Source organism: Pleurodeles waltl, chromosome 9 (genome assembly GCF_031143425.1).
Source record: "Pleurodeles waltl isolate 20211129_DDA chromosome 9, aPleWal1.hap1.20221129, whole genome shotgun sequence".
Lineage (NCBI taxonomy): Eukaryota > Metazoa > Chordata > Amphibia > Caudata > Salamandridae > Pleurodeles > Pleurodeles waltl.
The window spans coordinates 419688762-419714238 of NC_090448.1; the positions used below are offsets into that span (position 1 = coordinate 419688762).

Here is a 25477-nt window from a genome sequence, read left to right on the forward strand (position 1 = left end):
AAGAAATCCTCCTTCTTTTGAAGAAAAACTGTAGCGATAGACTTCTCTGGAGATTTGACTGAGTAGAGCTCAATGGAGACTCCCTAGCACAACATGCGGTAGAAAATCGGATGGAATGGAGCTTCTCACAGGAGGGTTCTAGAGGGAGGGGAAGCCTGATTGGCTGGGACTTGCTTTGGTCCTTTTTACTCATAGAGACAAGGATAGGCACCTAAAGTGAAAGCCTTTGGGCCTTTCTTCATTGCAGTAGCTTCTATATTGCTGTTTTGATGTACCGGGGGCTCCCATCTCGACGACGGGGAAGGATCAAAGAATGTGAATCTATGAAAGTTCCAATACTGGAGTAAGTAGGGATGAGGAGTGAGGAATGAGGAAGTCCTAAAATGGATGCTGTACAGACTGAGGTGCACAGTTAGGGGCAGAGTTCACATTTTTACTGACACCAAGCTAACAGCGACAATCATCAACAAAATCCAGTCAAGATCAGGCGCTGGTTCCTGAAAGCTGAGTCCCAAACAAAACCTGCAACTAAATGACATAGAACAATGCTGTCCACCAGATGGTACTGTCCTTTACAGAACACAACACATTCAGCTACGTAAGCTGATACTGAGACAAGAAGAGACAAAAGTAGAGTTTAATTGAACATAAGAGTAGACAATGACATTGAATATTAATGTTGTTCTGATGAAACTGTATGTTCTTAGATAAAAGTATTCATAATCCAAGAAAACTGCTATCCGCAACCTACACGGTAATACTATACTACCATCACTTCCACACATAAGATCATGGAATCATAATTGTAGGAAAGTGCCCTCTTTCTTGGCATTGTTACTCCCATTGTCTGCCTGCTGTCAGTGTGTTTGGCTGTGTTCACTGGGATCCTGCTAACCAGGAACCCAGTAATTATGCTCTCTCCTCCAAATTGGGATGCTACTAACCTATTCTCCCCACATACCGGTGCCCCCATGTATGTACCTAGTATATGGTATCTCGGTACCCAGGCATTGGAGTTCCAGGGGATCGATATGGGCTGCAGCAGTTATTTTGCCACCCATAGTTAGCCCATGTAAAGGGTTCGGCAGGTCTGCCATTGCACTCTGCGTGAACCGGGTGCACGCACCCAGTTTCACTATAGGTCAGTGCACCAGGTCACTGTAAGTCACCACTATGGTAGGCCCTCTCAGCTCAGAGAGCAGGGTGCAGGTACCTGTTTGTGAGGGTACCCCGGCACTAGCAGAGGTGCCCCCACGAACCCCAGCCCCATTTTACTTGACTTCATGAGTGCGGGGACGCCATTTTACATGTGCACTGGACATAGGTCACCTTTGTCCAGCTACATAATAGTAACTCCAAACCTGGGCATGTTTGGTATTAAATATGTTGGAACCATACCTCCAATACTGTTGCAAGTATTGGAAGTATGATCCCATGCACTCTGGGGGCACCTTATAGGACCCCCAGCATGGCTACTACCAGTCTTAAAGGGTTTTCACAGACAGCCCAGCTGCTGCCACCCCTCAGACAAGTTTCTGCCCTCCTGCTGCTTGATCTGATCAAGCCCAGGAAGGCAGAACAAAGGATTTCCTTTGGGAGAGGTAACACCCTCTCCCTTTGGAAATAGGTGTGACAGGCTTGGGAGGGGTAGCCTCCCCAAGCCACTGATTTTGCTTTGAAGGGCACATTTGGTGCCCTCTGTGTATAAACCAGTCCACACCGGTTCAGGGACCCCAGACCCTGCTCTGGTGTGAAACTGGACAATGGAAAGTGGAGTGACCACTCCTCTGTCCATCACCACCCCAGGGGTGGTGCCCAGAACTCCTCCAGAGGGTCCCTGGGTTCTTCCATCTTGATTCCAAGGTTGGCAGGGAACTCTGGGAGCATCTGAGTGGCAAAGCCAGCCAGGTGACGTCAGAGGCACCCTCTGATAGGTAGTTACCTGGTTATGTTACCAGGCGGTGGATCCTCAGAGTCAGCTTGCAAGACTCTAGCAGGACTCCTCTACAACTTCTGCTTCAAATTCTAGCCTCAGGAACCACGACTGGACCCTCCAGGAACCTACAAACTGCGGATCTACGCTGAAGACTCTTCTGCAACATTGTATCCGGAACTCCTGACAGCTTTGCAACATTTCCCCGGCTGTGGATCCTAAGAAGACTGCAACTCTTCAGCCTGCAAAAAAGAAGAAGGAATCTCCCTTGGGGTAAAGGCACCACTCTCCTGTAACTACAGGTACCTGGCTGCAACAACGACTGCCTGCAATGGTTGCACCTCCTCCTGAGTAACGTGGATCCTGCATCACGGGTGGTGGTCTGGAGTGGTCCCCTTGGTCACCTCTACCAGCTGTCGCACTGTGGTGGTGGTAAGTCCTTTCCACTCCACGCAAGACAATACCCCCATGCCCCACATCCTTTGCAGCTGCCAAGGCTTGCTGCTTCACCCCAAGGGGACCTTCAGGTGATGTGTAGCTCCAGCCCCCAGCACTCCCTCCTGCAACTGCTGGGCCTCTGCGTGGTGCTCCTACCATGTGGGATCATCTTCTGTGGTGCTATGTGGGCATGCCAGGCAGTTGACATCAGAGGCACCCTCTGATAGATAGTTACCTGGTTAGGTGACCAAGCCCCCTCTTTGGGCTATATAGGGTCTTCCTCTGGGGTGGGTCCTCAGATTCGGCTTGCAAGACTCCAGCAGGACTCCTCTGCAACTTCTGCTTCGGCTTCTGGCATCAGGAACCACAACTGGACCCTCCAGGAACCTACAAGCTGCAGATCCTCAAGGTAGACCCTTCTGCAACATTGTATCCGGAACTCCTGCCAGCTTCCCTTGGGGTGAAGGCATCACTTCCGTGTAACTACAGGTACCTGTCAGCATCGACAACTGGCTGCGTGGATCTCCCCTCATTCTGAGTGGCGTGGGTCCTGCATCACAGGTGGAGGTCCGGAGAGTCGCCCGTGGTTCTCTCTACCAACTGTCGCACTTTGGTGGTTGTAAGTCCTTTCCAGCCCACGTAAGACAGTACCCCAGTGCACTAAGTCCTTTGCAGCTGCCGAGGCTTGTTGCTTCACCTCCAAGGGGAACTTCAGACGACGTGTAGATTCAGCCCCCAGCACTCCCTCCTGCAACTTCTGGACCTCTGCGTGGACCTCCAGCAACGTTGGAGCAACTTCTGTGGTGCTGTGTGGGTTGCTCCAGCAACTTCTGTGTCCCTATCCTGTGGGACACCTGTGTGTGCTGCATCTGCTCCTGTGGACCTTCTGCGACACAGAGGGTCCCCTGTAACTCCCCCTCATGGCTAGAGTCCTTCTGGACCTTGCTGGTCCCCAGCAGCACTGCTTTTCCTCCAACCACGAATTTGCTTTTGCCAAGGCTTGTTGGTGGAAATCCTTCACAGACACCCGTCTGCAATCCAGCTTCCAGCGTGGGACATCTTTTCCACTCATCAGGAACTCTTCTCCGGCTTCTAGGCTGCCGTACTGACCTGTCTTCCTTCTTCGTTGACCAACTCCAATAAGTACATCTGGGTGGATAGTATCTCCTACTCTTCCTTGACTCCACAGACACTTCTTGACTTGTTCCCCTCTCTCCACAGGTCTCCCTCTTCAGTAATCCACTGCTGGTTCCTTGCAGTCTATTCTGGGTGTCTTCTTTTTCTTCTTTTCATCCTTTGGGGTGGTTTTGGGGAAATCCAGTGTTTTACTCCTGTATTCCTGGTCACTGGGGGTACTGTATTACTTACCTGTGTGGTAAGATTTATTTACCTAGGTGGGAACCCTGTGTTCACTGCATTCCATTTTCTTGATATAGGGCCAATATTGTTTATTTCTATTTTACACTTGTTTCTAACCTTTTTATGCCTCTTACTGTTTATTATTAATATATATATATATACATATACATATATATGGTGCAATTACTTATCTCCTATTGGAGGGTTGCCTTTATTTTTGTACAACCAAATGTTTTCTTTCTTGTGTGTAAGTACTGTGTGACTGTAGTAGAATTGCACGAGCTTTGCATGTCTCCTAAATAAGCCTTGGCTGCTCATCCACAGCTACCTCTAGAAAGCCTGGCTTCTAGACACTGCCTACACTTCACTAAGAGGGGATACCTGGACCTGATATAAGGTGTAAGTATCATAGGAACCCACCACACACCAGGCCAGCTTCTTACAAGGCCTAAACCTAAAGGCCCTAGGCCCATCAGTTTAGTATTCTATCTGAGTCATTTTGAAAAAAAAGGACCAAATCTGAGAGTCCACCAATCAGGCGATGCCACCCACTAGAACATTCTTGAGAGAAGCTCAGTCCCTCAGATTTTCAGAGCACTAGTGCATGCACATAATAATTAAGTGAGAGAGGTAACGGAGAGCTTCTCCGGGGAGGTAGGTGGGTCGCATGTGAATCTATGAGAGTTTCCAGTACTGGAGAACTATAGTTACAGGTAAATAACTTATTTTCTTACTCCAGTATTGGAGCTTTCATAGATTTACATGCTTGAATCAGAGTAGCAAGCAGTAGTGATGCACATTTGTAAGGGGAAACATCACTAACAACACGGTCAATGCAATGCTATGCATTGACCACGCTGCCATTACCACACATATGAGCTTACTATGCATGTGTTCAGCACGCATATGCGTGGTAACGGCAGAGAGAGCAGTCCGGGCAGAAAAGGAAGGAGCAGCGACCAGAAGAGAGAGAAGTTTGGAGGGGGGGCTAGTTTTTAGGACAGGGTCTGGGTAGTTTTGGACAGGATGGGGTAGGTTTTAGGGTTTAGGCCGGGGGGAAGGTCAGGGACGTTTTTAGGACAGGGTGGGGAAGGTTTAGGACAGGGCAGAGTAGCTTTTAGGGTTTAGGGCAAAGGCAGGGGCCAGGGTAGTTTTTTGTACAGGGCAGGGTAGGTTTTAGGATTCAGGGTGGGAGCAGTGGTTGGGTTAGTTTTTAGGAAAGGGTGAGGTAGTTTTTAGGACAGGGTAGGTTTTAGGGCGGGCGAGGTAGTTTTTAGGACAGGGCGGGGTAGGTCTTAGGAGAAGGCAGGGTAGCTTTTAGGGTGGGGTGGGGGATCGGGGTAGTTTTTAGGAGAGGGCAGGGTAGTTTTTAGGGTTTAGGGTGGGGTAGTTTTTAGGACAGGGCGGGTAGGTTTTAGGACATGGCAGGGTAGCTTTTAGGGTTTAAGGACGAAGACGGGGTCGAGGTAGTTTTTAGGACAGTGCAGGGTAGTTTTAGTGTTCAGGACAGGGGGTCAGGGTAGTTTTTAGGATAGGCCGGGATAGGTTCTAGGACAGGGTACGTTTTAGTGTTTAGGGCTGGGTGGGGGGTCGGGTTAGTCTTTTGTACAGGGCGGTGTAGATTTTAGGACAGGACAGGGTAGGGCGGAGGTTAGGACTCAGGGCAGGGGGTGGAAGGTGCAGTTTTAAGGGCTTGGGTAGGAGGAATATGGTGCCAGGTGTAAGTGGCAGGGTGGGGGAGAATTTACCACGCATGTTCCTTTACCAAACATGCTTTTGCAACGCAATTCGTTGTAAAGGCATTCCTGGTAAAGAAGCAGTTGTAGAGACTGCGTTGTAAAGGCATGCGTGATATACGCATGCATTGTTCCATTATACATCCATTTGTAGGAGGCTGGCCCAGTGTCTGGTGGACACTTATGGTGTTATACCTTATACTGGGTTCAGGCAACCCTTATTAGATAGTGTTAAATAGTCTAGGTGGCCAGGCCTCTCTAGTGGTTGCTGTGCTGAGCAGCCAAGACTTGTCTAGGGGGAGTGTGAAGCACTCGCAATACCACGGTAGTCACATAGTAACACACGAAAGGAACCTCAAAGTGTTGAAAATAAAAAGTACTTTATTACAGGAACACCAAGCTAGAGTACTACAAGTAACCCCCCTTCTGGAGATAGGTACACACAAAATATACACAGGTAAGTATTAGGAAATAGCATAAAATAGCAAGGACGCTATATTGGGGCCAAACCATATACTAATAAAGTGGAATGCGAGAACGGGTCCCCCACCAGAGGGTATGGAGTAGCTAGCCAAGGGCTGGGAGAGAGTGGAACCCCCAAGAGGTAAGTATTTAGAAGACCCCAAGCGACCAGGAGAGAAGAGGTCAGTTACCTGGTTGTCTCATAGGTGAACATGGGCACTCGCAAATGGAATATTGCAAAAGCAGGATCAGGCCAGTGGAACCCAACAGTGGATTCTAGATGAAGAGGACCTGCAAAAGAAGGCGACAGAGTCCAGACCATGAAGGAGTGTCCAGGTGAAGCAGGAGGCAATGCCCACTCTTCTGTGGGTGAAGATCCTGGTCAACGGTGATGGAGGAAGCCCAGCTGCAGAGTCAAGGAGCTGCAGAGGAGTCCTTGAAGTCATCTAGGAGCTGACCCTCATTGGTCGCTGGATTGCAGATGGGTCAGTGGTCAGTCAGAAGGACCACCAACAAGCAATGTAACTGGAGCTGTTGGAGATTTGCAGAGATGAAGTGGACCAGCAAGGTCCTAGGGACTCAAACCTTGGAAGGGAGTCTGGGCTGACCCTGAGGAGGCAGGAGAACCAATAGAAGCAGTTGGAGCCCCCACAAGCAACTCACTGGCAGCAGACAAAGTAAAGCACAGTGAGGCCCAGTCAGCACACCTGAAGAGAAGTCCCACGTCGCTAGTGCAGCAGAGAGGAGACTGTTCTTGCAGAGGTGGAGTGCTGGTGGCCAGGGCTACTTGGAGCCCGAAGATCCCTGGCAGCAGGAGTCAACAAGCCTTGGTTGTTGCAATAGTCGTGGTGCTCAGGGGTTCTGGCTTGGAGGAAGAGGCAAGGGCTCACCATCTCCCAAGTTGGACAGAAGGCAGACAAGACTCAGAAGACCCCTCAGAACCACAACCTGTGTTGGAGAATCTTCATAAGTCCAGAGGACACCAGATCCCAGCAGCCGGACGTTGTTGCCTTAGGTGACTGAGGATGCAGGGGAGTGACTCCTTCACTCCAAGGGAGATTCCTTCTTGCTTCTTTTGTTCAGCTGAAGTCTTGCCGACCCCAGAGGATACACAGCCATGGAAATTTTGCAAGTTGCTGACAGGAGCCATGGAAACAATGTTGCAAAGGGAGGTCATCTCGGTGTTGCAGTCTTGTTCGTTTTCCTGTGAAGTCCAGCACCGATTCTGGTGGCCAGGAGCAGAAGAGGTCTTTGCAGAGGAATCCTGGTGGAATCTTGCACGATGGATCTGGGGACCCACCTGCAAGGGTGTCCCTTAATAGCAATCTGCAAAGTGACCACCTATTTGAGGGGGTCACTGATGTCAGCTACCTAACCTGGCCAGACAGATTCTCCCAGGGCCCTCTACACATCTTGATTTCAAGATGGCAGAACCGAGTGGCCACCTGGAGGAGCTCTGAGCACCGCCCTGGGGTGGTGATAGACAGGGGAGTGATCACTCCCCTTTCCTTTGTCCGGTATTGTACCAGAGCAGGGACCGGGCGACCCAGGACTGGTGCAAACTGGATTATGCAAGGAGGCAACAAATGTGCCCTTCAAAGCAAACTGGTGGTGTGGGGAGGCTACCCCTCCCCAGCCCTGTAACACTTTTTTTCCAAAAGAAGAGGAGGTTGCACCCCTCTCCCACAGGAAATCCTTTGTTCTGCCTTCCTGTCCTTGAGCTGGTCAAGCAACAGGAGGGCGGAATCCTGCCTGAGGGGGCTGCAGCAGCATGGGCTGCTCACAGACCCTCAAAGACTGGTAAGAGCAGTACTGAGCTCCCAAAGTATATGGAATCATATCACCAATACTTGCATCAGTATTGAGGTATGATTCCGACATGTTTGATACCAAACATGCCTAGGTTCTGAGTTACCATTATGTAGCTGGACCACAGGTAGTGAGTGACCTGTGGCCAATACATAGCTAAAATGGCTTACCTGCACTTACGAAGTCCAGGGGATTGGAACTGGAGTTCATAGGGGCACCTCTGCTCATGCACGGAGTTCCCACACACACACACACAGGGACCTGCAACCTGCCTTTTGGGGTGGAAGGGCCTACCATAGGGGTGACTTACATTGACCTGGTGTAGTGACCAGCAGGGAAAGGGTGCATAAATCTTTTCACGCAGGCTGCAAATGGCAGGCCTGCAGACAAAGTTTGCATGGGCTATGGGCTCCTATGGGCGGCATGATATATGCTGCAGCTCACGGGAGACCCCGGTGTACCAATGCCCTGGGTACCTAGGTACCATATACTAGGGACTTACAGGGGTACACCAGTGTGGCAATTGTGGGGTATAAGAAGTACCAAAGCAACTAAATTTGGAAGCGAAAGCACAATCACTGGGGTCCTGGTTAGCAGGATCCCAGTGAAAACAGTCTAAGCACACTGACATCTAGCAAAAAGTGGGGGCAACCATGCCAGAAAGAGGGTCTTTTCAACACTGTAGTAGAAACTGTGAGTGTTTCAAAAGAATATGAACAAGATTTTTTAGTAAACATGCATACTTAAGATAATCCAAAATACAGTTGCTTAAACCTGAACCTAGAAACGATACCATATATCAACATTTCCTTTTTTATATATTTTAAAATGATCAATGTGCAGAACTAACTTTAGGATGGTGGGATGATAGAGATTGCTCACCTTTACTAGAAAAGATGTCTTAGGACTGCCTGGCCCACAGCAACTTCCTCTTTAGGAGTTGCATCAAAGCAGTAATGCCACGTGAATGTGTGGCAGTTCTTCCAGGTTGCTGCCCTGCACAGTCCTGGCGCTGTACCCCCGCAAACAGTAAAGTAGATGTTGATATTGCTCTGGTAGAGTGAGCACAAACAGAAGTTTGTAACGGTTTGCCTGCTGCTTGATGGCAAAACGTAACTGCCGCTGAAATTCATCTTGGGATGATTTGTTTGAAAAGAGGTTGACACTTTCTAGGTGAACAAACAATTGACTAGTCTTGAGGAAGGATTTGGTCCAATCTAGGCAGAACTTTATACACCTTTTCACATCTAACGAATAAAGAGTTCTCTCCGCAGTTGTTGTAGGACGAATGGATTTAGGACAATCGGTTAATTGATATGAGAGTCAGAGGGTACTTCATGTGTTTGTGTGCAGAAGTATTCTATCTTCTCTAAGTTATAAAAAGGGTTCTTGGATAGTCAGTGCTTGGATCTTACTGACCCCTCTGGCTGATGTTAGAGCCACTATAATAGCTACCTTCCATGAAAGAAATTTTAAAGTACCTCTGTGGATCGGATCACATGGCTGTTTCATGAGCTACGCAAGGAGTATGTTGAGATTCCAGGAAGGAGGAGGAGGTCTGAAAGGTGTAAAATATATCTCTGCACTCCAGAGGGATGTCTAGCTGTGCAAACTTATCGTGCTCAGGAGCCATGCTGATAAGTGTGGGAATTCCAGATACGGGTGCAAGACTTGCCCTTTGTGGTCAGGAGATGTGGTATGTGAGGCTTCACTGGGAACAGGAGAAGCTCTGTGAACCAGTGCTGTCGAGGCCACATTAGGGCTATTAAGATCAGTGTGCAGGGTTCTATCTTCTTCTTGGTGAGAACCATTGGAATCAGGGGACTGGGCAGAAAGGCGTAGGCAAAGATTCCGTACCATGCCATCGAAAACGCATTCCCCCATGATCCCTGATGGTGATGCCAGCACGCGTAGTATCGGCATTTGGTGTTTGAAGGGCTGGTGAAGAGGTCGAGGTTGGGTATCCCCCACTGAGAGAATGTGTGGTTGGCTGTTCCTTGATCCAGTTCCCATTCGTGGCAGACTGATTTTAATCTGCTTATAGAATCTGCTATCGTGTTAGAATCCGCTATCATGTTTTACTTCCCGGGGACATGCTCCGATCGCATAAGCATAATTTTCTGTGCTTCTCGAGAGAGGAGAAGGGATCTTGCTCCTTCAGGTAATGCATTGTGGTGATATTGTCCATTCTTATTAGCACCCTGGGAAGGAACGCCTGCAAGGCTAGATGAACTGCCTTAAGCTCTGGGAGGTTGATATGTAGTCTCCAAAGAGGTGGAGGCCATCTGCTGCTAATCTGTAGGTCTTACAGAAATGATCCCCAACCTTCTAATGAGGTGTCCATGGTGATGACCCATGGAGATGGCTGAGGTTGGAAAGAGAGCCAGATCAATACGTGGTCCAGAGTCCACCAGTCCATAGCTTTGATCATGATCGGAGTGATCTTGTGTAGATCATCGAAGCTCCCTGTGGCTTGGATCTATTGTAGGTTGAGCTGTTCCTGGAGGGGACGCATCTTTAGTCTGCAGAATGGTACTATCCAGATGCATGAGGACATCATCCACATTAACAACTTGTAAAGTGGTACTGAACATATTCTCCTCTTTGACCCGACTTTGCCAAGGCAATCAGCTTTTGCTGTCTTTCCGTAGTGGGTCAAGCTATGTTGGATTTGATGTTCAGGTTTTCCCCTATCATGCGTGATGACTGAGGATCGGACTTTTCCTAAATTAAGGTTAGGCCCAAGCTGTTGAGCAGGGCAATGCATTCCTTGTTGACTTGCACGCTGCTGAGAAGGAATACTTGGTGTCTTTGTCTTCTAAAGAATGCGCCCACAGGTGCTAGGCACTTCATAAATATCCTGGGGGCTGATTTTAGACCGAATGGCAGAACTCGAAACTGGTAGTGGCCGCTGTCTAATGTGAATCTTAGGAAGTGTTTGTGAGAAGGGTGGATTGGGCTGTGAAAATATGCATCCTTCTAATCTAGGGTAGACAGATAGGCCCTCTTTATGATATTGGCGCTGCGGCGATGGCCACAAAAAGACCGTCGCTGCAGCTACCAGCCGTCAGCGGTATTATGACCACAGCCGGATTTCAGCCAGAAGGATGGGGGAAATACGGCTGTGGCCATGCCAGCAGATGGAGGTAAGGTGGCACTGCTGTCAGCAGCAGCGCCACACCAGTAGACTGCTGCCAGCCGTATTATCAGAAATAATATGGCCTGGCAGTGATCTGCTGGCGGACGCTACTGTTGGCAGCAGCTCCCCATCCTGTCTCCTGCCGTAGGACCTCATAAACACAGGTAAGTGGGTGGTCCGACAGGGGGGGTGTGGTGTGGGTGTGGGAGGGGGTGTGAATGTATGTGCATGCATGTATGCAGGTGTGTGTTTCGTGTTGTGTGTGTGCATGTATGGATGTGTGAGTGCATGTATGTTGTGTTCTGTGAATTCATGTGTGCATGTATGTATGTAAGTGTGTGCGGATGTGTGTGTGTGAATGGATGTAAGCATGCGTGGATGAATGTGGGTATGGGTGTGTGTATGCGTGTGTGAAGGGAGGGGCGTGAATGAAGGGGGGGTTTGGAGAGAAAGGGTGGGTGAGGGGGAATCTGGGGAGGGGTTTGGGTGGGGAAGACCTCTATCAGTGACAGGAAAGTGATTCCCTGTCACTGATAGTGCCTACCGCCATGGTTTTGGTGGCGGTAAGGAAGCCACGAAAACCATGGCGGTAGGCCGGGTCATTATCCAGCAGGTGGTACAGTGACGGCTGCCAGCCGGAGATTGATATCTCCATCCCGGCGGCCGTTACTGCAGTGGCACATTGGCGGTTTGGCTTTCGCCAATATCATAATATGGTGGAAAGTACCACCAGCCTGTTGGCAGTACTTTCCACCATATTACTGCCAACAGTAAGGGTTATAATGTGGGCCTTAGTCTCCCTGGTTTAAACGGAGGAGGATGTCCTGCAGAGTTATCTTTCCATTTTTTGCGAATGAGGAAGAACCTGGAGTAGAATCCTTTCCCCTGCTGAGACGGTGTAACTTTCTCTATTGCTGCTTTGAGAATCATTTTGTTGACCTCCAGTTTGAGTTGGTGGAGATACTTGGGAATAGATTTGCGAGGATTGGAAGGTGGCAGGTGAACAAACTCTAGTGTGCCCCCAATTTGAACCAGTTCCAAGACCCATTGGTCTCATGGTATGGATTGGTACTACTGGAGGAATGAAGAGATCTTGCCCCCTAGAAGGGTGAAGGGATGGGGATAGCCAGTGCCTTGGATTGATCATTGTCAGCTAGCTGAGTCCTTTCCTTGATGAGTCTGTCTTCCTCTAGAGATAGTTCTACTGTATGCCGCTTGTGGCAGTTGCTTCTGAGCCTACTTGTTACAAAATTGTTGGGAGGTGGATGTGTACAAGGGGTATCTGCACTGTTAATGGCATCCCCTTTATGAAGGCATCCCAGTTTCTCCGGTACCACGAGAGGAAGGCTTTCTGAATTGCAGCATTCCTAGTGATTTCCGTATCAGTCTTGATTGCTTGAAGAGATTCATCAACATGTTTCCCAAGTAGGGCTTGTCCATCAAAAGGAAGGTCTAGGATCTTATTTTGCACCTGCAGGCGAAAGGACATGGCCTTTAGCCAGCCTTGTCTCCTGAGCACAGCAGTCCCTGCTAGCTGACGAAATGCAGTGGTGTCAATATCCATTGCACAGTCAATCATTTCAGCTGATGTGCGCTCTCATGCCTGTACGATTTTTCTTGCTTCCAGCTTAGCCTCCTCTGGTAGCTGGTCAATATTTGGGGCGATGTCCACCCATAGTTGCCAATCATATCTACCTAAGACAGCCAGAGAATTAGCAGCTGTTACAGTAAGAACTGACATTGAGGAGCGTCGCTTGCCAATGTTATCTAAACGTCTCCCTTCTTTGTCAGGAGATGCTGAAATTGGTGTGGAGTGGTTCTTGGATCTCCTTTGGGCCGCTTGTGCTATCACTGAATCTGGACGAGGGTGTACAGTTAAGCAGGCCGGGGCATCCTCCTGCGCTTTATATTTTTTATCAAGATGCTGGAATACTACTGTGACTCTTGCTGGATTCTGCATGACTTTCAATCCTTCTTCCTATACATGACTGACCATAGGCATGGATCGTACAGACTTTTGTAACGGCTCCTTGAAGTTGTATAAAAAAACAATCCATTTGTTTGGATGGCATCGGAAGTGCAAATGTTTTGGCGGCCCTTTCAAGCAAATTGGGAAAGCCCTTAATGTCCTCTGGAGGCGAGTCCACTTTCATGGGTGATGGAGATGACAGGTTTGGGAGGACATAATCATCCCATTCTGTGTGATCCTCTTGTAGCTCACCTTTCTCATGCTCTTCTTCTGAGGTGTCCGTGTCCTGCAGCATGTTTGTAGTAGATGTATGAATGGTAGTCAACGGTAAGAAAGTAGGCCTCTGGAGTGGGGTGGTCACTTGAGGCATTGGAGATCTTACAGGCGTAGTTGACTGAGGCGCCGTTTCACCAGTGGGCAGGAATCTTTTTCTATAATCCACTAGCATGACTTGTAAGTCCCAAATTAGGAAGCTTGGCATATAGACCATTGCCTCTGGATATGGCTGCCCTTGAGCTGTGAAATATTGTGGATCATGGTCCTCACAGTACTCCTCCTCATCATCCTGACATTTTACAATAAGTTGAGAAGGACTTGTGCTGTTCTATAGGGTCCCTCGTCATCAGAATCGTCATCATCCTCCAACAGGTCAGCTCTTATCATTTGAGTTACCTTGCTTGGGGAAGTATGTTAAGGGTTAATTTCCCCAATTGTTTTGTTTTCCAGGTTTTTTTTCACTCGTCCACAGGGTCGTCAACTAGGTCGTTGACGGTGCTGATGACAAGGCCATTGACGGTGTAGGAGGTGGAACCATTAACGGTAATCTTGCTGTTGTACTCATTGCCAGTAGAGGGGCTGTCCTCAATGACAGAGAAGAGATCTTTATCGTCGACGGCTGAGTGGTCAAGGCCACCGCTGACAATGTTGCAGATCTAGAAGCAATGGTCACAATCAACTTTGATGACAATGGTGATATGTAAATCTTTGTTGACGATGAAGTCAACGATGATGCCCTCGATGACTGTAGATAGCTCATCATCACTGCCATCAATGGTGGGGAAGTCGTCGTTGGTGCCGCCGCCACCAAAGTCCCTCCCATCTCTACAACGGGCAGGACTCCCATCTCGGCAACGGGGAAGGATTAAAGCATGTGAGTCTATGAAAGTTCCAGTACTGGAGTAACTACCATCTGAATTCTTTCATGATGACATGGCACTGATGTCATAGCGAGATGGGCCAGGGACAGAAATCAAGGACTACATAGATGAGACACAAATACACAGATGGGGCACATATACAAAGTGAGACGGATGGCGAAACAACTCATACCATGCAGCCTTTTCCACGCAATACCTTTACCGTGCATTGCTTTTACTACACAAGTCTTAACCATGCATATGCCTTTACCATGCATGCTATTACAACGAAAATTTAAGTATATATCAGGTAAGTGAAAACCCTTATATATAAGTGAAGGTATGCGTGGGTAAAGGCATATGCGTGTTTAAGATTTGCATGGTAATGGCAATGCATAGTAATGGCATGTATTGTAATGGCATGCGTGATTCCTTCATACATCTGACAGATGGGATTCAAGCCCAGTCATTTCTGTTGCAGCATCAAGTGAAGGTGAAATCCCTGTGAAGATAAGAGAAAAGAGACAGCCTCGGAATCCAACCAGCTAGTTAGCACTTAGGGAACCAAAATACTCACCTTCAGAAAATAACTTAAGAAGAAACCATACTAAGCAATGTCAGCCAGAGTCCCACGATTCCTTTTGAAATGTTGTTCCAGCAGTGATTGTCAGTATGCAAAAATAATCTATTTATACTTATTCCCGTTTCTCCCTTATTTATTTTAAATCACTACACAAACATATTCAAGGAGAAAACTCTTGTGCTATTAAATTTCCACCTAACTACTTATCGTATATTAGGTTGTCCTCAACAAATATAAAAATAATGACCATTCAAATATCCATGCGCAGCATCACAGCTTTTTTACTTTTATTGTGATATCAGCATTATATGGATTTTGTTTATTATGCGTCCTTGGACTTGATTGAATGGAGGTACTGAAATGTTGCGCATTGGAAAAAAAATATAAAGACAATCTGAGAAAAATAGGTCTGACTTCACTATCCTCCCAGAGCAACTGATTAGTATCTCTATCCTCTCAGGGAAAGTAGCTACATGTACAGCATGCCGCGTGTTACTTCAATGCTGAAAAGGTAGAAACTGAGTTCAGTTTATGGACCTACGATGTCATGCATTTGCCCTCAAAAATCTGATCCCTCTGTAAACTCTGGTTTATCTCCTAGCCTGTAGTCATGTCCTAAATATTTTTCAGAGTGGTCAGGTCCAAGGAGTTCCAGGGCAGTCTAAAAGCAACACTTGGAGTTCAGACATGCAGTCCTACAGGAATGTAAAGCTACTATTAATGGGAAGCAGATTTATGAGGTTTTAGCACACAGTTCAAAATATAGCTTGCATTACTGTTTCACAAAATTTTTCTTTTATGTTGCTATGATGTTCTGAAAGAAATTGCAATGTCACAATCTCTGAAAAAAATAAATAAAAAAAGAAACAACTAAGTTTTCTGCCAAAAAGTAAGGGTTTTCAAATACTGTATTAATTTGCAGTATCTGTTAGACAATCGCATTGATTCATACAAAACAGATTCTATTACGATTATTGAGGCCTTCCAACAAGAAATTTCCCACATTGCCAAAGTGGCACCAAGCTGGGTAGGCTTAAGATTATACCTGGGTTTCTCTGCTGCTTCGATCTGACAGATGATGCTCTCCATCCATGAGATAAGGTCCCTCACCATCCCCAGAAACCGGATTTTGTCTGTAGTGGTAGTGATCTGAAGTCTGCAGTCCTCACAGGAGCTTAGCAGTTCCTTCCATGAACGCATCACTTCTTGTTCTTTGGAGGCAATAGCTTCTGCATTCTCTCCAGCATAAACCGTACGCAGCTGGGCCGCATTCTCTTGCAGCTGCCGTACCTGTAAAACCCCATAGGCTGTTGTCAGCAAATTATAAAGCGATCACTGTATAAGTCCGAAATCAACACTAGCTCAGGAAATTTCACCAGACTTCTCTAACACTGTAAGTATGCAAAATCAACGGCAGCATAATTTAACAAAGGAGAATTCATGTCAACTAAAACAGAGGTCACAGTCGGGAGTAGCAGGGAAAGATATGGCATTGCGATAGATGTGGTTTTCAGGAAAGTTCTAAGGTGAGAACAAGGTTCAGCTGCTGGTTGAGCAAAAGGATGTGTGCTGTGCTGGTAAATGGAGTTGATTCCAACGAAAGGAGAGCAACAAAGGATTTTCTCAGGGTTTGTGCTTGATTTAGGTTCTTTTAGTGCATTCATAAGTGAACTTACTGAGAACCTCATAGGAACTGGTACAAAAAAAAACGCCAACACCACCCTACAAGGAGATCAGAGCATGCTGTATGATGAAGAAAAGCTGGAAGTCTGACCTAGGAGAAGGAGGCTTGGTATCAAGTCTATCAAGTGCAAAGTCATGCACACTGAGGACAGAAATTCTATGAAACAGTATAGGTTTGGGAGATGTACTAAGTGTTAACAAACAGGAGATGGTATTGAGTATTTATATCCAATGTCCCCCCAGCGGATTACTAATGAGACAAAGCATCCAAGAGATGAAGATGTTTTCTGAGGTGAACAGGGAGTGTTACCATACGGAGATCACCTATCTGAAAGGATGATTACACATGAAGACAGACGAGAGATCAGCAACAAAAATCGTGTAAAGATTAAGGGGGTCATTCTGACCCCGGCGGTCAAGGACCGCCGGGGCCGGGGTCGGCGGTAGCACCGCCAACAGGCTGGCGGTGCTCCGCCGGGCATTCTGACCGCGGCGGTACAGCCGCGGCCAGAAGCGGAAAGTCAGCAGTGTACTGCGCCGACTTTCCGCTGCCCATGGGAATCCGCCATGGGGATTCCGACCCCCTCACCGCCATCCTGTTCCTGGCGGTTCCGCCCGCCAGGAACAGGATGGCGGTGAGGGGTGTTGTGGGGCCCCTGTAAGAGGGCCCCACTTTGAATTTCAGTGTCTGCTCAGCAGACACTGAAATTTGCGACTGGTGCTACTGCACCCGTCGCACATCCTCCACTAAGCCGGCTCCATTCGGAGCCGGCATCCTCATGGAGGGGTGTTTCCCACTGGGCTGGCGGGCGGCCTTTTGGCGGTCGCCCGCCAGCCCAGTGGGAAACCCAGAATACCCGCGGCGGTCTTTTGACCGCGCAGCGGTATTCTGGCGGTTCCCTCCAGGCGGGCGGCTCCCGCCGCCCGCCGGGGTCAGAATGACCCCCTAAGTCATAAGTCCTTTAAGGAGCAAACCATTAATATAAACATCAACAAAGTATTGGGAAGATGAAAGTTAGATGTGTTGCTCAGTAGACAGTACTTCTACAGCTAGAGGTGAGAATACAATACTGGAGTGTGAATTGGTAAGGAACTCAGTGGTGTTTCATGGTACTTAGAACTAATACCAGATGAACAAGTTACTTACTGTCATTAATGCATTATTTGGTAGAGACTCTATCTAGCTGCAGACTCCTTACCATTGATTTTCCCAGGCGTCAGACTGGATACAGAAACGTTTGCTCGAGCAATACCCCTGCGTGTGCCGATGGGTGGCTCCATTCCGATATGCGTGGCGTCGTTGGCGCCAGAAGTGACGTTGCAGTCACCTTTTTAGGCACCACTCAGGCACCCTGGCATCAGTTACTTTAATCACAAATTTCCATGCCAGAAGCGCACAGCCATGACAAGAACTAGTGCATATGTGTGTCCGAACCAAGTCTCTGAAAAAGGGATCACCCTTACCCTAGTAAACAAGACCGCAGAGAGGGGAGGCATGGGTGGGTGTAAGGTATTTGCAGCTAGATAGAGTCTCTACCAGATAATGGATTACCAGAAGTAAATAACTTGTTCATCTGATAGAGATTTCCAGCTGCAGATTCCTTACCTTTGATTAGACACCCGGGCCATATCCACCTGGTAGCGAGTGGCAGACAAATGTTTTCCGACTGGAAAGTCGTACAAGACGAACAGGCGAAATGCCAATCTCTGCTGACCTGACTGTACAGGCAGTAGTGTTTGTCAAGCGTGTGCAGTGATGACCAAGTTGCTGACTGACAGATGTCCACGACTGGGGCACCGCGAGCTAACGCCATCGTTGCAGCTTTTCCCCTGGTGGAATGGGCTCAAAAGGCATCAGGCGGCTGCTTCTTAGCCAGAGTGTAGCAGATCTTAATACTGAGAACGACCCAGAGCGAAATGGTCCGATTCTGTACTGCCCAACTCTTCTTTGCTCCCACATATCCCACAAAGAGTTGGTCGCCCACCCAGAATAATTTTGTGTGGTCAAGGTAGAATGACAACGCTCTTTTTTGGGTCCAGCCGGTGAAGTTGCTCCACTTCCTTAGAGGGATGTGGGGGAGCAAAGAAGGTGGGCAGGATGACAGTTTGACCCAGATGAAATGGGGTTACCACTTTGGAAGCAAAGAGGGAAGGGTGCACAGCACTACCTTGTCTGTAAACATTGTGAGATAATGAGGGCCTGGATGACAAGGCCTGTATCTCATTCACCCTCCAGGCATATGTTATTGCCACTAAGAAGGCTTTCTTGATGGTAAGCAGCTGGAGGGTACATTGTGCAGTGGCTCGAAGGGAGGACACATAAAGTAAGTGAGAACTAGATTAAGATCCCACTGAGGCATGATAAAGGGTGTAGGGAGAAACATATGTAAAAGCCCTCTTAGAAACCTATTTACAATAGGGGACTTAAACAAAGAGGGTTGGTCAGGCAGTGGCAGAAAGGCAGACAGAGAAGAGAGATAGCCCTTAAGGGTGCCCAAAGCAGAGCCCTGCGGGGCAAGAGAAAGAATGAAAAGAAGAATATCAGATAGAGAAGCAGAAAGAGGATCTATAGACTTCTCTGTACAATATTTTACAAATCTTTGCCAACGGCAGGCGTATACCATTTTTTGTTGAGGAACGTCTGGCTGCCTTTACAGACTTCGGGAGAAAGATCAACTGTCACTGCTAAGTCTCCACGTATGAAGACGCAGAGTTGATAGGTTCGGGTGGAGAACTCTCCCTTGTTGATGCGACAGAAGATCCTCCCAAAAGGGCAGCGTGATCGGAAGATCGATGCTCATTTTATTTTAAGAAGCTCTGGATACCAGACTCTTCGTGACCGGTCCGGAGCCACAAAGATGACTTGGGCCCGGTCGTTCTTGATCTTCTTGAGAACTCTGGGCAGAAGTGGTATGGACAAAAAGTGTCACTGAGCGATTGCCGCCTTGGAAACTCCAACGCACAATACTACTGACATTGATCGTTCCTTTCAGCGGCGAATAGATCTAACCAAGGCTCTCCCCACTGCTGAAAGAGATCTTGCACCACCTCCGAATGTAGACACCACTTGTTATCTGCTAGGCATCAATGGCTGAGTTTGTCTGCTCTGGCGTTCAGAGAACTTGACAGATGCTCAACCACCAGTGTTATGCCCTGCTGTTCCAGACATGTCCAGAGACGCAGGGCATCTTGACAAAGGGTCCACGACTCCACCCTGCCCAACTTGTTGCAGTAGCACATGGTGGTGGTGTTGTTCATGAACCCCTGCACCCACCTCTCCCTGACAGAAGGAAGAAATGCCTTCAATGCTATTCGGATGGCCCAGAGCTCTAACATGTTGATGTGGAATCTGGATTCCGCCAGAGACCAAGTGCTCTGATCTCCACCTCTACCAAATGGCCGCCCCATCCCAGAAGTGACGCATCTGTCACTACTGTGAGGTCTGGTTGGGGAAGAGAGAGGAGCCTGCCTCTCACCCAGTCATGGTTCATAACCCACCACTGCAGGTCTTTTGCAGTTCCCGCCAAGATCTGGACCTTGTCGGAGAGATTTCCCTGATGCTGTTCCCACTGGAACTTCAGGTCCCACTGCAAAGCCTGCATTTGAAAATAGCTTATTGCTATTTTTACAAAGACTGTACATGATATTGTTTCCGTTCAAAGTTCCTAAAGTATCTAAGTGAAGTACCTTACATTTAAAGTGTTTGATGTAAATCTTGAACTTGTGGTTCTTAAAATAAGCTAAAAAAATATATTTTTCAATATAAAAAGCTATTGGCCTGGAATAAGTATTTGAGTGTGTGTTCCTCATTTATTGCCTGTGTGTGTACAACAAATGCTTAACTCTACCCTCTGATAAGCCTACTGCTCGCCCACACTACCACAAAATAGAGCATTAGAATGATCTACTTTTGCCACTATCTTACCTCTAAGGGGAACCCTTGGACTCTGTGCACACCATTTCTTACTTTGAAATAGTATATACAGAGCCAACTTCCTAAAATTTCTCCTTCTTGATTAAGAAATTTACAGTCCGTAGGTGTAGAATAGGATGAAGAACCTTGTTGTTTTTGGGTATCAGAAAGTAGTGGGAATAACAACCACTGCATACTTTGGATATTTGGACCCTTTCTATTGCTCTCGTGGCCTGAGAGCCATAACATCCTCTCGAAGGAGGGACAAATTATCCTTCTCCAGCCATTCAAATGTTGGGGTATTGGGGGAGGAAAGGATTGGAAAGGCAGGGCATAGCACTTCCTGGTGATCTGAAGTACCCATGCGTCCAATGTTATGGACTGTGAGGGGAGAAGATGATGGTGTATTCTCTGTCCAACTGGGCCAGCTTGGTCCTGCAGAACCCAACTGGGAGGGCTTTGAGGCTGCAGCTGCCGGTGGCAGACGACTTATTGCATGCCGACCCTCTATGTCTGAAGGCACAGGGTCCACGTCCTTGCAAAGCCTGGGATGGTTGGGTAGGACGGTAGTTAGTATAGGGCTGGTGCTCTACCATGCCCCTTCTGTAGCCAGAAAAGGAACGATAGGCAGATGGTGGACAAGTGGTCACCGAGAAGCCCAAGGACTTGGCCGTAGCCTGAGATTCTTTAAAATGCTCCAACACCGAGTCTGCATTCTTGCCAAACAAGCGAGTGACATCGAAGGCCATGTCCATCAGGTTTTCCTGGACATCCCCCAAAGAAACAGATGTCCTCAGCCAGGCAAGGCGCCTTAATGCCACTGTTGATGCAATCTCACTCCTAGCGAGTCAGTCGTATGTATCTAAGCCACGCCGAATGGTGAACTTAGCTGCATCCCTCCTGTCTTTTACTGCCCCCGGGACTTGAGGCAGCACTTGCGCAACTGTATCTCAAATAGTTTGAGAAACAGCCCAATAAGCACAAAGTGTTCACTGACCTCAGTGCCAGACTGGTGGAAGAAAATATCTTCTTCTCAAGATGGTCCAGCCTCTTGGATTCCCTGTCTGGGGGAGCGGAAGAGAATGCGCCATGGGAAGTGGAGGCTTGGACTACCAAGCTCTCAGGGGTGGGGTGTTGACTGGGGAAGATAGGGTAGCCTTTTGCTGTGTGATGGCAGCTGGCGATCATCCTATTTACAGGAGCACCTTGCTGGGCTTGGACCAAGTTCCCAGCAGGACGTCTGTAAGTGCTTCGTTAAGGGGCAGAAGGGGTGCGGCTGTAAAATCCCCAGGCAGAAGCACTTGCCGTTAGGAAGGCTTTCTTGATGATAAGCAGCTGGAGAGGACAATTGTGCAGTGGCTCGAAGGAAGCACACATGAGGACAGTGAGAATTAGGTTAAGATCCCACTGAGGCATGATAAAGGGTGTAGGGGGAAACATATGTACAAGCCCTTTTAGAAACCTATTTACCATAGAGGACATAAACAAAGAGGGTTGGTCAGGCAGCCGCAGAGAGGCGGACAGAGCAGAGAGAAAGCCCTTAAGAGTGCCCAGAGCAGAGCCCTGCTGGGCAAGAGAAAGAGTGAAAAGAATATCAGCTAGAGAAGCACAAAGAGGATCTATAGACTTCTCTGCACAATATTTTACAATCTTTGACAAAGGCAGGCGTATACCATTTTTGTTGAGGAACGCCTGGCTGCCAAGATAATTTTACAGACTTTGGGAGGAAGGTCAAAAGTTGTCAACTGTTGCCACTCAATCTCCACACATGAAGGCGCAGATTTGACAGGTTCGGGTGGAGAATCCTCCCCAAAAGTTACCAAATCTAGTCTGATGCCTAGGGACATCAAAGGTAAGGAATCTGTAGCTAGAATTCTCTATCAGATACTATTTTTTAACACCTGTTGGACAGAATAAATGTCTCACTAATATGGTGGAGTTGAAAACGGTAAATGAACTAATGTTGCCACAGGATGGCAAAAGTGCTGAAAAAGAAAAGAATAAAGCTGAAGACCTCATTAGGTTGATGTAATAAGAAGTTGGAAAACCTCCACACTGGATAGATATTTATATGCTGTAGGCCACTGAGATGCTTTAAGAACCAATCTAGTAATAGTCCAATACGCAGACTGCAGGATCAGATCCTGACTGTTTCAATTCAATTTTCTCTTATAGCAGGTTAGGAAATGAACACCAGTTTTACAGGCGTAATTCTAGCTGTACACATAAATATTGTAGTGAAAATACTTGAATCAGTGAGATAGGAATAGGAATTATTATGATCTACCATAAAATTCAGTTTAGTGCATCACCGCTTCTACTTTTCTGTTCATGTTTCACAGTATTTTTCTCTTTCTTTGGTGAATATCTGTCATACATAAATGTTTTTAAAGTTAACATTCATGTTCCTTGTTGGATAACGCAGAGAGGAACATTTGGTGCCTTTGGGAGTCTCACATCAGGTGTCTGTGTCTATAGCCGATCCTGGTTCTCTACAAACTGACAAACAGGATTTGTTATCCACCAAGAAAACCTGCTGCAGTCCCTTTGAGAATCTAGATTCGCTAAAGCTAGATTAAAGGAATGTTGCACAATTTTGAAAAATATTGAAAACAGCAAAGCCCACAACGAAAAAATAAGAGCCAAGGGAAAACACAAGGCACATATAGTTGCTGCCCTGTTGGCCTGCTTTGATTTTCATAAATACCACATGGCTGTAGAAATACGTTATGGAAGAAGAAACCAATTGCAATAATTAGGAATCTATCTAGTGCATAATAAAGTTCTTAGATGTCTGCTTGCCATATGCATTTCACAACAGATTATGATTATGAAAAGTGATTATGAAAAGACAACAAGCATGTTCAACTTCTTAGGCCCATATTTATTATTTTTTAGCGCTGCATTTGCACCGTTTTTTTACGCAAAATCGGCGCAAATTTACAAAATACAATTGTATTTTGGAAGTTTGCGCTGCTTTTGCATAAAAAAATAACGCAAATGAGTCGCTAAAAAGGTATAAATATGGGCCTTAGTTCCAGCCAAAGGAAACTGCAGGAGCGCTCCTCTTTAACCAAGTTGGAAACATTACATATCTGTTATCATAGTTATCCAACATGGGGAACATGATTACACTAAGACTGTAATTCCAGCTATAGGCAAAATACCAGCAACATAAAGTGAAAACAATTCCACATTCCTCAACCAAAGACAATACATCCAGTCTTTCTTTTTAACAACAATTTAAAATTCGAACGAGTTGGTGATTTTTAACTGGATTAAAAAATCCACTGCTAGCATCTCTAGAAAGAGAAACATGCACAAGCGCAGATAATTATAGTGTCATTTATGCTGTCACATTAGGCAACGTGCTGCTGCAGCATCTGTGCTGCAGTGCAGTGACTGTTAAGGTCACTTCACCCCGAGGAACAAGACAACAAGACAGAAGGTTTGAATCAACATTGAAATACACACTATTTAAGGTATAACAGAAAAAGATAGAATATTATGAGCTTCTGGGCTTTCTACTGCAAAATGTAATTCAAAATCCTTTTTAAAGATATGTACTAGTTTTCACAAACTGTGTGCAGCTAGATCATCCTTGGTCTCTGCAATTTCACACAAAACAACTACAAAATACGTGCGGTTTTGCGTTTAAACGAAAAGGTTATGTGCCTATAGTCCTGTTCCGTCACTGTAGGAATTTTCAATGAAATTATAAACGCTTAAATACTTCCCTGATGCAAGCATGGACCCCGGAATACATTTTTATTGTGTTTTCTTCCACTGTAACGAATAATAGAATGTCTTGATCCACTAATTCATATTCAGATCTGTGAAATGGAAGCCTGACAAAGGCCTTATTTTTCTTTGAATGTTCAAAATAATTGTCCAGAATAATTTCATAGAACTATATTGCGGCATCCACATGCACAGAAAAAACTCTTTCAGCAGAGAAGATGTATGCTACAATGCAGCATAAGGACTGCAGCAACGTAATCTTTCCTTCTGCATTATAGGATCTTCATTCATAGTTATAAACGCTTGAATGGAGCAACAAGTAGTCAAATATATAAGTTCTGGGCAATTAAGTATATATCTGAGCAAAACCTTGCAATAAAGTGACTTGAGAAGTCAAAATAACCTTCATTTAAAAGATTCCTTAGATTTCATGTCAAGACAGGAGGCTAGCATTATGCATAAACCTTGTATTTACTCTTCTGAGCAGCAAACCATTGAAAGAACCAAAATAACCTTAACAGCATCACAAAGAATGTTCATGTCCATATAATCCAGGTGTCCTCCATTTCCTTCCTCTTTTGTTTGCTGCTTCTGAGCAGATAATTATATGTTTTAAATAACTTTCATACGCTTTGGGCTGTTTGGTATGTTTGTTTACTTTGGGAAAACCCAATTTATGGGTTGTGGAGTTTGATTGTTTTGATATTTTTCACAATGTGTTGTTTATTATTTTCAGATTATTTAGTTTTAGTTAGTGTCTGTTTCTTCAACAAGATTGGCCGTTACAGTTAATCGCGCTCTTTTCTAAGCGCGCCTGTTTTTTATTTTGGGGTTTATTTCTTTGTTTGACGCACTATGATGTTAAGTTACGAGCGCGTGTGGAGGATTTGTTTTTCCGTATTTTCGGATCGTATCTTCGGGTGTGTGAAGTATTATTTCACGCCTTCATGATTTCCACAAAAACTTTCTTCGTGATCACACTGGAAGCGCTATTTTTGCATAGGAGGTTTAATTTTGTATTTCAGGGCGACAGTTGGTTAATACTGCACATGCTGGGAACTGTTCAATTTTAGCGCCGTGTCTCAATGCGCTCATGTTCATTGTGTGTTTAAGTGATCGGCTTCGTTACAAGCGTTCGGCTTGTTTCTGGAGCAGATTGATGTTTGTTTATCGTTTCCTTGGTAACCACTTCACCGTTGGTATTTTTGGTTCGAGGAGACAATAGAATTACGATATTGATGTTTTTTGGAGGTTTTTGAGGTCTTTTAAAGTTATATTTAGTGTGTATGAGTATATATTTGTGTATATATTGAATTTTTGCAGATATGTCTGAATTTAATGTGGAGAAGGAAGGATCACAGGAGGATTGTATACGTAAGATCGTCTCTGAGGAGGTTAAGGCTGTGGTTCAGGAGTCCAGGATCCAGGATCCAGGCTTTGGGTAAAAGAAAAGGTATGGATGATGAGGAGTTTTACTCTCTCTCTGAAGACGAGGGCCGTTTGAGGTTTCCTGGTGGGAAGTGTTACAATAAAAAAGACATTTGTCAAAGGATTTGAGACAGATAGGAGTCCCTGG

General features: G+C 46.4%; 1 protein-coding gene across 3 annotated transcripts in view; it reads right to left on the reverse strand.

Moving 5' to 3' along the window:
* The window catches only part of SPTBN4 (spectrin beta, non-erythrocytic 4), a 1652494-nt gene that overhangs the window by 563844 nt on the left and 1063173 nt on the right, over window positions 1-25477 (reverse strand). For all 3 annotated transcript variants that reach the window (XM_069207217.1, XM_069207216.1, XM_069207218.1), the window contains one exon: window positions 15610-15854. In XM_069207217.1, coding sequence (XP_069063318.1) covers window positions 15610-15854 — 245 coding nt within the window. The remainder of the gene's footprint in view (window positions 1-15609; window positions 15855-25477) is intronic.